We start from the raw sequence: 17,461 nt of genomic DNA, 5'->3' as shown, positions 1-17,461 counted from the left end.
TTACATGGATTGTTTTAATGCTGTTTGTTATGTTTAGCCATATCCAGAAGATCCAGCAGTGTACAAACCACTCTCCCAGGAAGAGCTGCAGAGGATAAAAAACGAAAAGAAACAGAAACAAAATGAGAGGAAACAGAAGATATCAGAGAATCGCAAACATTTGGCCAGTGTACGGGTTGTACAGAAGAACCTTGTCTTCGTGGTAGGGCTATCTCAGCGCCTAGCAGATCCAGAGGTGAGCAGTTCACACTTACAGATCTTGCTCTTAACTTGATGCCATGAAACATTGGAATATTCTTGTGTTTCTCTGAAGGATACAAAATTAAGCTGTATTGAAATGGTTTGCTGCTATGAGGCCTCCACTTCTTAAGGGAACTTAGCTTCCTGCTCCATAATACCCTCAATAAGTGTTTGTCTCTGTCTTAGGGGAGTACAGGTGCTCTGTGATTTTTTTTTTTTTTTTGGGTGGGGGGGGAAGTTGTTCTTTGTTTAATAATGGGAGCTTGGTTTTAAGCTAAAAATAAGCATAAGGGCTGTTCAGGTACTCATTTTCCTAGGCTGGATCTGCTGGCACTATACAGCTATGTCATGAATCACCAGTTCTAAAATGGGAGCTTGGTTGGATTATAAAGAACTGATATATAGTATCACACAAACCTGTAGGGACAGAAGAAAAAAGCCAACCCTTGGAAGTATATAGTAGGAAGAACCATAAGGATTATGTCCTTAAGAAGCTGTGGGGAAAAAGTTAATAAGAGGAAGACCCCAGAAAAAGTTGGCCTACTACTCTGCATCATCAAAAATAAGGTTTTCATTTGAGAAAACTGATTATATTTAAAATGCTTCATTTACTTCCATCATCAGTCATAGGTGCAGGTGGCCAATGGAGTAAGTGCTAATGCATAAAAGTATCTTGAATTAGAATATGGAGGAAATTACTACAGGGTAACATAGATGTCTTCAAAATTACAGTGCCAGATTAAATTCACTTCATCAGACTAAATTATCTGGAGAAGTCTCAAACAGAAGTGGCTGTTTCTGAGGTCTCAGAGTATGGTCTGTATTTTGCTAGACTGTTAAAGAACAAGTGTAAAAAGCAAAGCTGCTTTTAGTGAAGGAGAAAAAAAGGGAGGATAAGAAGAGAAGACAAAAAATCAAGTTAAAACTGATCTGGTGTATAACACTTCAGTGAGTACTGAAATATAGCAGCAAGTATTTGCAAGCAACTGTCAGCACTGGCTTGGGGCTATTTTACCATTGAAAAATGCAGTATGAATTTATTATTGAAATTTAATTTCTTTGACCAGATGGAGGATTTGTAATTAAGAGAAATAGTAGTAAATACAGTTGATTTATATTTTTTTTTTTTTTTTACACCTCAGATAATTTTACACTGAATACTTGAAATAACTAGGAATGGGTTGATTTGGGGGGTGGGGATGTGCTGCACTAGGTGTATTGGTAGCAGTATCTCAATGACATACCAGAAAATAGTGTGTACTTACTGAATGTTGCATATAGCACAAGATGACTTGATCTTCAAGAAACCTAGCCTGAGAGAGATGAACTAAAAAAAGTATACATTATATTCAAGTTTTCTACTTAAGCAGGCAACAACCTCCTTCATAAATTGAGATTATTTGGAATGGGAGCTTGGCTGTTATGTGCTGTTTCTGGAAATATGTCTGTGGATCATAGTGGAGTAAAGTGGATCCTCTTCTGTTGATGTGCTCTTAGGAGAATTGTGAAGGCTGTGCTGTCATATTGTACCAGGAGTATAATCTGCAGTATGCTTAGGTAAAAGGGAGGTTTCTTTAGGATTGTCATTCTCTTCTGGAATGATGCCTTCAGGGTGGGTGTAGTATGTTTCAAGAGGGTGTAGACCAAATGAAGAACAGTTAGAAAGGACAATGAATGCCTGGTTGTCTGTACAACATACCCTGTAGTTCTTTGGGATGTTCCCAGTGTGATGCTGTTAGTTCTTGAAGGCATTGATGCTTGCTTGGGAAGGGAGAGGGGTAGTTTAATTCTTGGATCAGTCCAGTTCACCTGCACTATCCAATGCTAATATGAAGATGGAGCAGAGGATCAAATCTTCCTTTATAACCTCTCAGGTTATTTTCTAGAACTAGAAATGCCCTTTTGTCTAGTTTCAGTCTGAGTAGTCAGTACATTTGTACCTTCTTCCATCACAGAAATGGGAAAAAAAAGCTTTTGGTATAAATGTCAAATATGCTTCCACTTTCATTGGTGCACAGGTAATGGTTATGCAGCAGAGTTGCTTGATATGCTGGTGATGTTCTTGATTTGCCCAGGGTCCCTAAATGATTTGTTAGTGCTAACTGATTCCTGGGAGGGCAAGATGAGTATTTTTTTTCCTTTATGGATGTGATCATCCCTCATTCATTTCAACATGATACTGATTCCAAAATGTTTTTTATTGTCCCTAGAAATTTTCTTTTGTCTTCCTTTACTTAGTCTGGTCTTGGGAAAACTTGAGGTTATCTTGAGCTAATTGGTTTACTCCCTTTTTTTTTTGGAGTGTGGGGAATGGCAGCCAGGATTCAGCATTTTATACCTAGTAATTAATACAGCTGAATGCAAGTTTAAGGTGTATGGTTATTTGGAAATGAGAATTAATGTGATTTTTAGTTTTTTAAATCAAATTATAAAACAGGTATATACAGGAACTTCTTATGCTGAATGGGATATATTTTACCAGGGTGGGATTTGGGTAATCAGAGTACTGAAAGAATTTTTAAAAGTACAACATGAAATGTGGGATATTTGTCATTCAAGTTCTGCGGTGACAACATACTTTGTATTGCAAGTAACCATGTTTTTATGTGGGAAAACAAATCTAAATCTTTGTGCTCTTCTTTTAGGAGAGACCTGTTTTTTATTAGTTAAAGGTTTTAGCTGCACAGTTTTGCAAAAGAATAAGTACACCTCTGTATGAATTATAAGTTTACCATTTGAACTTTGTTTTCTTGTAGGTTTTGAAACGACCAGAATATTTTGGGAAGTTTGGTAAAATACATAAAGTTGTCATTAATAACAGCACATCATATGCAGGCTCACAGGTAAGTCAGAGGTCTTTGTCATTTTTTTACTTTAATTCCTTTAGAGAATACATGTGTGCAGAGTGATTCTAGGGCTCCCTATTTCTGATTAAGCAATAGGTAAGAGTGTAAAAAGAAAAAAAAGTCTTGCAAGGATCAAACTACCATTAAGTTACTGAGGCATTTTCCAACCAGGCTTTTGAAGCTGGATGCAGAATGCAACATAGAAAGATTGAAAATTTGGAGACAGGATGAGAAACTTCAAAGAAGTAGCAATATAGCATTTAGTCACTAGTCTGCATTTTGGGGATAAAATGTCTTTTAAGTATTTTTAGAACATTAATGCAACATACTGATGCATTTCTCTTTTCTTCATTCTTTTTGCATCACAAATGAGTTTTTATGGTTACTCCCTTTTTTGTCGGTTTCTTGTTAAAAACATCAAGCCCTTAATATACCAGTTTATTAAATGATGGGCTAAAAAGGTGACTTAATGATTAGATCTGTTTGGGGAAAGAAAAACAAGTAAATAGTGTGTTTTCTTCCTAGGGTCCAAGTGCCAGTGCATATGTAACCTACATCCGGTCAGAAGATGCCCTCAGAGCCATACAGTGCGTCAATAATGTGGTGGTAGACGGCAGAACACTTAAGGTGGTAACATTTATGTGTTCTTGCATATGTGTGCTAGAACATTAATATCAGGGATTGGCATACAGTTTTGTTTGTCTTGGCTTTTGACTTCTTTTCCTGGTATTCATCTCAAACTGGAAGTTCAGTGAGCATCCAGCTGGCAGTGTTTTGGTGGGTTGGCAGATAACTTCTTAAAACAAAGTTTGAGGCAAACATATGGACCTCCTGTCCATGCTTATGGTGGCTTTTTTGTTGTATAGCATAATAGTACAGTGTGAAAACCCACTGTTTGCTTTTATAGGATGTTTCTGTAGTCCGTACACCACACTTCTCTAAAGCTCCCTGGGAAATCAAGGTTTTTTTTCCTTTTGGTGTCTATGCAAACAGGTCTTCAGGCTGATTTGGCCAAATTGGTGGCTATAGAGAATCTAGTTACTATTCATTTCCTGACCCTGCTTACATGTCTCCTTATGATTATGCAAATATTTACTGAGATTCTTACTTAGGCATTTATTTAGATTAGGATGCATTTTTATTTTCATCCAATTATCTAATCCTCAAGAATATATATATTTCTTATAAATGGACTTTTTATTCCATCTGCATCAAAAAATGCATTATGGTGGAATTTCAAATCTTGAGGTAATTTTTTAGATATAACTTTATCTTATATGGTTAAAGGCATTCTTAACCTCCAGTACTTATTTTTTTTTCCTTCAGGCATCCTTAGGTACAACAAAATATTGCAGTTATTTTCTAAAAAATATGCAGTGTCCAAAACCAGACTGCATGTATCTACATGAGCTAGGTGATGAAGCAGCCAGTTTCACAAAAGAAGAAATGCAGGTAAGTGTAGTGAATGGGAAACACATGAAATGTGCCACATACATCTTACTGTTTATGATTTAGTCTAATATGTGTCATGTGTTGCTGAATGTTATGGCAGTGATGAATTTTGAAATCCAAAAGGTCATTAACCAGGATATTGCAAAGAACAGTTAGCTCAAGTTTTTTCATTGCATGCTGTTTTTAAAGTCTAAAAAGTCCAGTGACTGTTCATAAGGCAAAAAGATGGAAATAAACTCTTAGCCTGGAATTCAAACAACCTGAGCTAACTACTTTCCCTTTTTTCATACTAAAGTAAGGTAGTGTCATTTTTGTTCTCTGTGAATGAAGTTAGTTCAGATCTGGGTTTTATTGTGAAATTGGTGTGTGGACAGTTATGGATTGACTCTTGTGCTGTGACTGACCATGCTGTCTGAAGCCCAGTAACCCTCCTAACCTGTGAAGCATTTAGAAACCATTTGCAAATAAAACGTTGAGGGTTACTACAATAGCACATAAAAAATTATGCTGGGATTTTTTTTTTACTATTTCAACATCAAAATGCTTATTGTCTAGAGTAGGGAACCAAGTAAATGGATAGCTTTACTGTCTCAAATGTCATGCATTCTGAGCAAGACCATTTCTGGTCTGTCTCCATCCTTCTACATGAGGCGTGGTAAAGCTGTTAAACTCAAGTATGCCAACTTTGCATCCATGCTGTCGTTTTTGCACGTGGTCTGTCCCTGAAGCAGAGGGTCCCCACCCTTAGTGCTAGCACAAATTTTGTTCTAGTATAATTTTCTTTATGTTAGGCTGATGTAAGCTGGAGAATAAAGAAGAATCTCCATACCTATTAAATACTTTCCACAAATCATTTCTGAGGATTTCAGCAGATAATTGCAATAGAAGGAAAAGTTCAAGGACAAACCAGGCCACCTTCCCTGTATGTTTTCCTGTATTTCTCCCACCACCTAGATCTGTTACATATGTAGGTTTGGGAATATATTCCCATCTAGTCTTTTGAGTTTTTTATAGACCTGTCAGCCATGAATTTATTTAATCCATTTTGAACCTGTTGATACTGCCAACCCTTTAGTCTTTTGTGGCAGCAAGCCCCAGAAATTCACTAGCTGTTTTGTAAAGTGCTTTCTTTTGCCCGTGTTGAACTGGGAACTCGTTCGTTTTGTCAACTTTCCCTTAATCTTAGCTTCATAGTGCTTGCTGAAAGCAAAACCCCTTATTCACCTTATTCATTGCCTTTGTGTTCTGGCAAAACTTGATCTAGTCTCTCCCAGTTTTCTCTCCAAATCATAGTTTTTGGTCTTTTAAACTTTTTAAAGCAGTTGCTCCATTTCTGCAGTGTCTGTTGCCTTTCTCTATATTTTCTAGCTGTGTCTTCCTTGAGATGGAGAGATGAGATGCATGATGTGGGGGAAGCCAAGTTTAATTTATCAGTTTTCAATGTGCTGTATGTAGTGTGATACATGCTTTTTTCATTTTGTTTTAGTTTATTTGAAGTGGCCTTCTTAGTTATGCCCAGCACATCTTTTGTGGCTAGTGCATAATCAACTAACAGTTTCTGAGCTCTGTTGGCAGTAACCTCAGCATCTTTTTTTCTGGGCTGTAACAGCCAGTTCACAGATCAGGAGTGGCTTACTATGGTCTAAACTGCTTTTCCCTTCTTGTGTCATCTGACATGTCCTTGGTGAAACTTATTTGCCACCATTTGCTTATTTACCGATTTCACTGGGTTTCCTTTGAAGCTCCTCATTATCAACATGACAGTTTATTACCCAAAAAGCTTGATATTGTCAGCAGAGAACTTGCTTTTAAGTCCTTTCTCCTGCATGCTGATGGTGTTGCATAGAACTGATGCCAGTCATCAGTGCTCATTGCTTGCTTCTGCACCCTAAGAGTTACACTTTGAACCATCTTCAATTCACACTCTCTTCCATGGCAGATTAATAAATAGCTGGTATGAAACCTTATCAAAAATGTCTTCTTTCAAAGTTTTGTGGAGCCTCTCTATTTATGTTTACTGACTCTGTGAAGAATTCATGTTAGTGAAGCAGGGTTTCCCTTTACAAAAGATACTTAGATTCAATCCCAGTGGCTTGTGTTTATCCATGAACTTCTATTTTTAACAATTATTGTTATTGTTAGTATTATCATCTTGTAATCTTTGGAAGGATGGAGGTTTACTTAGCAGCCTGTAGTTCACAGAATCTTTTCTACAGCCCTTTTTGTAGAAGTCAGTGGCAAACTGTCAATCCTCTGGCCTGACTGCTAGTTAAAATTGATAGGCTATGTACCTTGGTCAGGATTTCATTTTCATGTGTGGGTTTCTTCAGAAGTCTTGAGTGGATTTTACATCATCTTGGTGACTTACATGAATCTTCCTTCCCTGTTCCTTGCTATATTGCTTAAACTTTTATTGAATTTCATATTGTTTTCTTAAGAGTAATTGGAAATTATACACCTGCTAAGTACATTGTTTTTTTTGGTGTGCCAGCCTTTCTGCATTTGTGTGTCAGTGAATTTCCAGATCCATTTAATGAGATTGAATGTTCATTGTTTCAGACTTTGACTCTGTATTTTTAAAAAAAATTGAAAATGGATGATTTGTATTCTTGGTTAAATAATTAATAGATCTAAACATAGTGATGATAAAATAAAAAGAATTGGTAGAACTCCAGGAAGTCTAGGAAAGTGAAGTTGGGAATATTAGGTGGGTTGGAAATGCCAAGTTTGGCCTCTGGGTTGTCTGCTATAAATAAAATACAATTACTACAAGCTTCTGTATAGGATTTTAATCTTGTTTCTTTCTTGCATTTGTGTGGCAAATAAATGAATTAAGACTGACCACTGATGTATGTGGCTGTGATATTCAGTCTTTAGTCACTTAAGCAAATTGAGAGATCCAGGGAGGTTTCTCCTTACTCATCTGCTTAACGTTTGCAAATTGTTAATTGTGCAAATCTGTGCATCAGCCTAGTTGCTACAGTCATAGTGGATGGTGAAAGAAGCATTTCCAGGGTGCAGAATATCTCAAGGTTTGCATTTAGGTGAGCCATACTGTAGAACCACAATTTTTCATACTTTAGGTAGCTGTTTGGGTGTAGACACTGACCAAATGGGTAAGATGATGCATACACCAGATGTTTCAATCCTTCTTGAGAGGTGTGTACGTCGACTACATTAAGGACACATTCAGGATCAGTCAGTAATGGAGAATTGGAGGATTAAGTAGCAAAAGAATGAACTCATTGATAAGGCTTGACCTGAAGTATTTCAGTGAGAGATGCAGTTGGCCTTCTACAGGCATCCATAAGGGAATGTAGTTTATCAGCAGTACTATTTTTTTGTATTTTGTCTATTCATGCTTAATTTTTTGTAAAAAAAACCAAGTTATATTTTTCTTTTAGGGTGTAAAATTTTCCTAGGGTATGTGCACATTGAGTGTGCATTAATTCCATTCTTGTTCCAACAAAATAGTAAGGAATCAATTAATGTTACAGAGAGTTAAATTTTATATGTACAAGTAGTGTGAGAGCTTCTTAATCAATACTGAAGATCATTAATTTGGTGTTTCAGACTTACGATTCAGAAGACCTGACCATTAATCTTGGCATTTGTTTCCTTTGCTAGAGGACATCTAGTATCTGGAAACGCTAGAGAAAAGCTATTGACAATTTCAAATTCACTGTTTTATTTTGTATCTTGATTCAACTCATAATAAAACTTAACTTGCAAATAATAATTCTTAGGTTGGAATGTTGTAGCAACCTACAAAAACCATGAATGCTCATCTTGGAATTCAGATGTTACTCTAAGTGTTGGGGGTAGGAGTAGATTTTGCTGGTTTTGTTTTTTGTATTAAGCCACAGAATGTTATCTGCAAGCTAGACTGGAAAACACCCTTTTCCTTCACTTGCCATATTCTAGTACTCTGGAGCTGAATTGGACCTCCACAATTTCTGAAAGCAAGAAATTGTTCTCAGTTGATTCAATTAGCTGAAAGAATATTTTAATATTTCAGTTACTAAAAAGAATGATTTATCAGTTATTGCTTAGAAAATGCTGTTTGTCATGTCATACACCTCTGCTGTTTTATTAAGCTAATATAAAATTGCTTTCATTTCAAAAGAACTTTTTGTTTCAAAGGAACTCTTTGTTCCTTCCCATCTTCTGAAAAGCGTAGTATGGTTGGAATATGAAATGCAGACTGCCTTGGAAATGTCACTGTTTGTGATTTCTATGGTATATTTGTGAAGCTCTTGATTAGAACTGAGGAGCAAGTTCTAAGAAGGTTGTCAATGCTTTTCTGATTTAGAAGTCTCACAAAAATATGAATAGTATGAATAGGTGATTTTTAGGCAAGCTTTAGAGCTGTTGAGATTACATCTGTACTGAGAGTGAGAAGCACTGTTTTGAGTTTGGCAGGAGTGAGCTGACAAGTTGTAAAGGCTAAAATAGTAAGCTTTGGGACATATATATGGGTATATTATATATATTTTAAAATTATAACTATAAATTTATATATGATACCAGTATTCATTCATTGTGAGTTTCTCTTTCCTTAGGCGGGTAAGCACCAGGAATATGAACAGAAACTACTGCAAGAATTATACAAACTAAACCCCAACTTTCTCCAATTATCTACGGGTACAGTTGACAAGAACAAGAACAAAGTGACAGCACTGCAGAGGTACGATGCGTAAGTACTGGTGCTGGACTTCCTGGTTATTCTTTCTGGTTATTCCAAAGAAAGCTTTTATTCCTATTTCATCCCCCAAATGGCCTCCTGTTTTTAGTACCTACTATACAATAAAATCTTATAGGTTTTCTCTGTGGAGAGACATTGTTTAGGAGTGATAGTCTCCAATTTAGAGTGTTCCCTCTGAAGCCGCTCCACATTCCTCCCCTTGCTCTCCCCTGTACCAGGCAGGAGAGGAGAATTGGAGGCACAGAAGGTAAAAATCAGAACAATTTACTGGAAACAGCAGTGAGATAAGAAAACAGTAACAGCAACAGTACAAATGACAGAGGGTACAAGAAAGAGTCCAATGATTCACAAGTGATTGCTCACCCCACAGAAGCCCCCAGCAGTACTGACCACTTCCTCTGCTAGGCCATGCTGACCCAGAAGAGAGCTCTTCCCCAGAAAATTACTTAAGGTGGTATGGAATTGTCCTAGCCATGCTCCTTCCTGGCTACTGCAAAAATTAACCCTGTGCTGGCCAGAACCAGGACACCTGCACCACTTTGTTCTAAAACAGTGTGTATCTTCAGAAAGAAATGTGTTTTGCATTTGGATCGGTAGTTCAGAACAAGGTATTCTGAAAGAAGACCTTGTATTTTATGTTTGTAAAACCAAATACATTTTTTCAAGACCAGATGTGTACTTTCTTGGTATGATTGATATCATTATGAATGCAGTCTGTATTTTTATAACTGAGCTATCTTATAACCTTAATGTTTTTTTACATCATGATTTATAGTGCAGTCCATATATTTTTTTACTATGTTGTAGCTGCAGATATAACTTATTATGCCTTGCTAAAATAAGGTTCTGTTGATGTAGTTTGTTCAGTAAGTTATGAAGAGATATCTATCCATATGAGTATATAGTCACACAAAGATAAATGCAAGTCTGAGGTTACCAGTCCTTAATTATTCATTCAAATGTCATATGTAAGATAAAGTAATAAAAACTGTTGACAATTTTTCCACTCCTTTTTGTAGGAGTTTGATAAAGGAGATGGGCAGAGCAGAATGTGAAAGTTAGATTGCACTTCATATGAACCTTGACCATATATTTAGGGTTTTTGTTGTGTGCCAGTTCATGCCCTACTGTATTTTTCAGACAATAGTTTGCCAGTGGCAGCATCACTGCACAGCCCTCTAAGCAAGACAGTGGGTACTGTGTCTGAAATACTGTCAATGGGTCTTGAATGAGCAGAATACAATTCTGAGAACTGGTATTCCAGCTGGTATACTGGGACTATTTTCTTTCTTTTAATTTCTGGAGGCAGTTTGATATGCACTTTGACTGCAAGTGGTCAGGGCTTCCAGAGGGATCTTTTTCCTTAAGGACAGAGCTGCTCCCTATTTCTCAGGCACTGGTTCAATATTGACTTCAAAGGTAAAGCAAGCAAAACAAATACACCACTTCTTGAACTTGGGTATTAATGATTTTTAAGTTTGAAATCTGAACTAATTTTAATTTGAAACCTGATTAGATCCCAGCAAAATAAATTATACCAGTGTGGGAAGAATGCACTATCTGAAACTGCAGCAAACTTTTATGCCTTTAGGAAGCAATTAGGAGTTGGAGCTTGGCCAGTTTGTGGTGCTAACATTTAGCACTTACACTGAAAATGGCATATTACTCTAAAGGCAGCAAGTGGTAATTTCTGGAGGTAATTTCTCTTGTCAGTTGAACAGCATAATCACAGCTTGGACTCTGTTCTTTGCTAATGCTTAGGTACCACCTTTAGGGTTGCAAAGTGAATTTCCTGCAGCTGGGATTTGGACATGTTTTGTCGTTGCTTTTGCACTGGTGAATGAATGCACACTGTTCTTTCACAGTTTCTACCCAATTGGGTTCTTGTAGGATTGTTTTTGTAGGATTCATTGATAGGATATTCATATTTCTAGCAGTTTGTCACAGCCTCTGACAACTGCAAACTGGTTCTTGTGTTTCTGGGGTGCAGAATTTCTGTTTCATAATGGAAAGGAACAGAAGTTGAGCTCTAAGTAGTAGATACTTAATTATAAATATCCAGTAGTAGAAAAGAGTTTGTTAAACTCTTAAGTGTTTTTCTAAAATTGTTTTAATTTGAAAGGTCCTGCTTGCAGACCTTTTCTTCCTGTTGAAGACAACTGTTAAAATCCCCTAGGGCCACTCTGTGTACTCATCTCCTGCTATGTTTCTTGATAGTTGTGGTGACTGTCTTCTCTTAAAATTGGAGATAAACTCCAGATTTAAGACAGATCAAGCTTTTTTTATTTCCTTGATGACGTTTTTCTGAAGAACTGAAATGAGTGTTTTCTTATGCTACAAGAACAAGCAATTATTAAGCACATACTGATCTTTTAGAGAACAGCCTTTCAGAGACATGCAGCCTGAACTTAACTAAAACAAAAAAACCCACGTACACAAAACCCCCCACCTCAAAATACACACCAGTTTGTTTCTCTTTCCCTTTTCCTTGGATGCAAAACTGACTTTTAACTGGCATTTTAAAGTTTGTTTTAGTATAGAGATGGCTTTGCACTGTAGTGAACATAAATTTGGATATTTGAAATAAATGGATTGACCGTTTTCATAATCCAGATTTCAATTCATTTTTGTACAATGACACTATTAAATGACAGATATGCCGCTGCTGTCTCTTCATTCCCTGATGTTCTGTATCTGATCAACTCATTAGCTCTAACATAGTCCAGATGTGAGCAAAGCCAAGATGAGATCTGTAGATCAGGTCAAGGTACTCATCTATCTACATATTGTATATGTAGCTGAGAACAGGTGGATACAGAATAGCAAATGTTAAAATACTGAGATTTGAGAGGAGCTACTATTACTAATTTTATCTGAATAGAAGTAGGAAGCATTTGTGTTGCTGTAAGCAGTTACTGAAATTTCCGGATTCTGACTGTGAAATTAGTAAATTGACCTAAAAATGTAGAGTAAATGTTGGACCATGTAATAGAGATATACCAACGTAGGAGAGCATCAGGAAGGACAGATGTATTAAAATATTTTTTTGGTGAAAGCTGCTTTATTATGAAGACAGGACTTGGACACTAAAACCAGCTCCTAATAGAAGCAAATGGAAAGCTACAGGTAATGTAGAAGAACTTGAGAACACAAAAGAAGGTATTTTATAATAAGATTGCAGGGTTGACAGACAGCACTGTATTTGAAACCATTTGGCTATAGACTATATTCCATTTTGCTTAAATTTGTACAGAATGTAACTATTTACAGCAAAAACTTGGACTTTGAGTCCTCTCTTGAACTTTTTTCAGTTCTAATGTGCACTCTAAAATGAAATCTAATATTACTTTATAAAAGGGAATTAATTATGGTTTTAAACTAGAAATGAAGGAAGCAGTAACTTGAGCAATGTGTTTGTCTGGCTGATCTCATGGTTTGTTAGTAAAGCTGTGGACTCCTCTGTAGGTGTGAAACATAAAACTTCATCTGCTATGGCCAGGCGTGATAGGACTTGGAATATAAAACATATATTAAAAAAAGTATGACTTAGCTCATGACTTACAGAACTTAAAAATAGTTATGGGCTAAAGCAAGTAATTCTGAATGAGGTATGCAGAGGTCTGGACACTTGAACTGTTGATGGCATTTTTCATTTTTATTTACATTTTTTTCCTCTTCCTCAAATGGGCAAGTTTGGACTCTAGGATTCGCAAAGCAGCTATCTATTCAGGAAAGAAAACAGAATTCCCTCTGGTTTTCTCTCTACCCTATCCCACTAATTTTTTATGTCATCACCTTTTAAAATCTGAGAAATAATATCCAGATAAATCTATTCTTACGGATTGTCTGGTACAAAGATTTATTTCCCCAGTGTTTACAATTTTTAAAACACTTTCTTCATAACTTGAACTCTTCAATTTTTTTTTTTATTTTACTCTTGCCTTTTTCCAGACCCAACAGTAATAACAAAGATGCCTGGCCATCATTACAGAGTTCAAGTAAATCGGCCAACGGTTTAACAATGGAACACAGGAAAACGCCTCCTATATTAGAAAATGGCACAGACCCAGAACACATGACTCCAGATGGTGCAGACTCAGATTTCGGGTAATTGTGCTGCCTTTTGTACTTCAGACAGCTTGCTTTCTCTCTCACTGATTGGTGTGGAGGGAATGATTCTTCAGTCTCTCTGGTTGGAGAGCTGGATACAAATCCTGATCAGGTCACAAAAAGCTGGGCTTAGTGTAGCCCATGTTAAAAAGTCTGATTGGCACACTGTGCAGGAGAACCCTAACATGAAGTTAGTTAGTGACAGTACAGGTAATGGCTGAGGGGAGCAGAATAACCAGGGGATCAACAGCTTGTACAGCTGCACAGTCCCACTCAGAGCTGAGTCCTTCCTTTTTTTCCATACAGAAGCTTCCACAAAAATATGCCATTTGCTGTACATCAGGAGGTTTGTCACCTGGAAAAGCTTCAGTAGAGGGAAGTTAAATGTAAAAAGTTAATTTCCTTCCAGTGATGTGTTCCAGAAACACAACACAGAGGAAAGGGCTCCCCAATTACCACTCAGAGGGACAACAGGGCAGCAGGTTGAACTGAGGCTTCTTTGTGTAGAGGAAGTAATTCATCTGCTTACAATCATCTCTTATTGCCAGCCAACTTTTTTTTTTTGATGCCCTTCTTGAGTAGAACTGGTGTCCTCTTCCACCTTATGCATCACTAGCAGTTACAGTCCTAGTCTGTAGTCATGCTGGTTTGTTTTTTATGGACCCCTTAAGGTAATAAACATTAGGCTCATTCAGAGGTTGGATGGGAAAAAAAACAAGGTAAACCCTAATATTTCAAGCAGTGGTGCTGCTGATGAGGTAGCCAGTCTTCATTTTAAATCAATATTGAACCAATGCATTAAAATGGAGAGCGTTGTTGGAAGTGGTACCTTCTTGTTAGGCTAAATAGCAGTCCCCTTGAGGAGCAGAGAGCCTGGGAATTGCATCTCAGTAGTGATGTGCAGTTATTTTTTTTCCTGAAAATAATGTATTTAATGTAAATAAAAATTTTGTAGTCAATAGATAATGAGCCTTATTCGTTCCTGAGAGCTAGAAGTCTATCTTGCAAATAAAAGCTCCTTAGGCAGGTTCGAGTATAATAGACATTTTAATCATTTAGATTGTCAGTAAAAGTTGTCTTACTCATAGCTTTTTAAACTGCAGTATGGTGAATGTTAGCGCTGTAGGAAAGGAATTTGACTGGAATATCAACTCTTCAGTCAGAACTGATTGTGTAATGAAGAGTCTACAGCAGATTTCTATAGGAATTTAGAAATTACTAACCAAAAGCAATGTCTTTCAATTGGAAGAGCTTTATTCATGCTGTTGGATCACTAAGCAGAGAGGATTTGTAAATCTTCACTGGAGTAGAGCAGTGATTTTTCCTTTATAGTCATAAGTATTTCAGCTTAATTTATCTGTTTGAGATATTGACTCAATCAGTTGTCTTTTTTTCACCAAAAAAGGTATTGATGATTACTCTTACACAGTGTATTTTAGAGTGGAAAATTGTGCTGAGTTTTGATTACTCATTTTGGTGTGAGGGGAAAAATTACAAGTGGAAGAAATCTTACAAATAGTTGACCTTACTATATGGCTGTATGCAGTAATTAAAGTTAGCAGCACCAAGGGCTGTTTGAAAACAAGGTGTATCTAGAATCTGAAGTCTGCACCCAGTTAAAAGAAATTGTTACATATATTTTTCAACATCATGACTGTAATTTGACTTGTATCACATTGTGGCCTCTTAGTGGAACTGAAATTCATGTTCTTACTTCTGATGCTTGTTTGTAGAATCTTTGTATTGGCCTGTGGAGCCTGATGCTTGTGCATCTTTTCTCATGGGTAGATGAAAATGAGAGTACCTTGAAGTTGCAAAGCAAAGATTTTAGTGTGAACTTCAATAACACCATTTCATTAGTGCAGTATTGAGATTTATTGAGGCAACTCACAGATGCCCATAAGAATCTTGAGTCCTGAGATGTGCCATTTCAGCCAAGTCACAATAATTTGCAGTGAATGGCTTTCTGAGGTGGTTTTCTGCTGTACCTTATATTATCCTTATTTTTGGCAGGTTTTTATGCTATGTTTTTTCTCCTTCTGTCATCTCAAACCTCAGTCTTAAAGGCTGGTAGGAAGCTTAACTTGCCACCAAGACTAAATTGTTAATTTAATGTTTTATCTCTCCCAGATTTATTTAGAATTTGTATGGAAACAGAAAACTTGTGTGTTTGGAAAATAGATCTTCTCCAGTTTCTTTACAGTAGTATCTTAGATGGAACTGACTGTTACAAAATACTATCATCATATAGACTTCTAGGGTTTTGTATGGCATAGAGCTGCTATGAGCATGTTCAAAACTTTAATTTTGTTCCTTAAGGCAGTCACCAAGCAGAATGGCGAGTGATGAAAAATATTACAGTATGTGACAAGTTATTGGAATGCTTATGATTAAAAAAGCAGTCTCATAAAAAATAAGTGCACTTTTCCCCTTCTTGATCCCTGCTTTTTAATTTTTGTTGTAATTTTAAGGCTTTTCTTCCACTACGAAAGCAAATGTTTATTTTTCATGTTAAATACTTGAGTCTCTTACTGTCTTTTTCCCTCCCACTTTTGCAGCCCTATCGATAAACCTTCAGATTCCCTCAGTATAGGAAATGGTGACAGCTCTCAGCAGGTAAGACACAAAGATAAGTGCTCTGAAAGTAACAGGTGGGTTTGAGGACTCAATGCCACTTGCCAGTTGGAGAAGCATGTGTTTTCTGAAGTGTCTCATAATTGGGCATTGGAATAGGCCATCCCAGAGGCAATGGAATCTCTGTCTCTGGAGGTGTTTAAGAAAAGACAGATGTGGCACTTAGTGCCGTGATCTCATTGACAAGGTGGTGTTTAGTCATAGGTTGGACTCAATGGTCTTTTTCCACTCTAGTTTATTTTGTGATGATTTTAAACAAAATTTAAAAATGCTATTGCTAAGCTGATTTTTTTGTTTGACCTTGTGCTGAGGCATATATTAACAAACCTAATTGTGGCCAGGAGTTTTGAGGAAACTTTTCATCTGAGTTAGTGAAGAATATTTTTATATATAAACTCATGTTCTAATTTTTCTCTTTCTCTCTTGTTTGTAGATAACAAACAGTGACACACCTTCACCACCACCTGGTTTAACAAAACCCAATCCAGTTATACCCATCAGTTCATCTAATCACAGTGCACGGTCTCCTTTTGAAGGGGCTGTAACAGAATCACAGTCACTCTTCTCTGACAACTTCCGGCACCCTAACCCCATCCCCAGTGGGCTTCCTCCATTCCCCAGCTCTCCACAGACTTCAAGTGACTGGCCCACAGCACCAGAACCACAGAGCCTCTTCACATCAGGTACGTCCACAGCTTACATGGCTGTGTGCTGCCTGCTTTTGCAGTTGCTTAAAACTTGTACAGAGTTGTGCAGAGCTTAAAACTCTGTAGAACCTAAAACTCTAGGACTTGTTTTATACTGTGTCTTCCCCCCTTACAAATGGTTAAATTTGTCACTTAACTGCAGATGAATTGCAGTGACCTAAGGGTTTCTTCTTAAAGAAACTTTGCAGAGCTTTCAAGCTGCATGACTAAATTATCAGAGTGCTTACTTTAGTTTTTCTTAGCAACATGCATAGGATGTGACACGTATGCTTTAATATTTAGTGTTACAGATTTTTATTGAGAGTGGGGAAAATACATGGTATCAATATATGTTGATGTGATAACCTGTAATTCTAATATCAAAAGCTGTTGTGTAGAATTCAGAATTTTCTTAGTATCCTGCATAGTTATCTGAAGGTGTCTCATCTTTCTCTTTGAGGTGAGATTCTATAAATTCAGACAAGTTATGTTTAATTTCATCAGATATTTATTTCATCAGATACCTGTATTTTGCAGGTACTCTCCTATGAAATACCTTGTCATATGCACAAAACATTGTTTTAGTTGTAATTATATAGTCTTGGGAATAGTTAATAGTATTGAAGAATTCACAGATAACTCTGAGGGAATTGTTAGGAAATGAAATGAAACAATATCAGTAAAAAATTGAATGAAAATAATATTATATAGTTGGTTTACTTAGTGATTAGTCATCTTTTGATGTTTATCTTGCTCCTGGATATCATAATTCTGTTTGTAAACAATAT

General features: G+C 36.7%; 1 protein-coding gene across 5 annotated transcripts in view; it reads left to right on the top strand.

Moving 5' to 3' along the window:
- The window catches only part of CNOT4 (CCR4-NOT transcription complex subunit 4), a 76,906-nt gene that overhangs the window by 40,670 nt on the left and 18,775 nt on the right, over positions 1–17,461 (top strand). For 2 of the 5 annotated variants that reach the window (XM_054631081.2, XM_077178695.1), the window contains exons 3-10: positions 38–235; positions 2,997–3,083; positions 3,612–3,713; positions 4,413–4,538; positions 9,101–9,234; positions 13,195–13,350; positions 15,912–15,969; positions 16,421–16,670. In XM_054631081.2, the coding sequence (XP_054487056.1) occupies positions 38–235; positions 2,997–3,083; positions 3,612–3,713; positions 4,413–4,538; positions 9,101–9,234; positions 13,195–13,350; positions 15,912–15,969; positions 16,421–16,670 (1,111 nt within the window). The remainder of the gene's footprint in view (positions 1–37; positions 236–2,996; positions 3,084–3,611; positions 3,714–4,412; positions 4,539–9,100; positions 9,235–13,194; positions 13,351–15,911; positions 15,970–16,420; positions 16,671–17,461) is intronic. The other 3 variants (XM_077178696.1, XM_077178693.1, XM_077178692.1) reach the window with 2 other exon arrangements.

This window comes from Agelaius phoeniceus, chromosome 5 (assembly GCF_051311805.1).
Source record: "Agelaius phoeniceus isolate bAgePho1 chromosome 5, bAgePho1.hap1, whole genome shotgun sequence".
NCBI classification, from domain to species: Eukaryota; Metazoa; Chordata; class Aves; order Passeriformes; family Icteridae; genus Agelaius; species Agelaius phoeniceus.
Note: the sequence above shows the minus strand (reverse complement) of the source record. Positions and strands in the feature narration are given on the sequence as shown.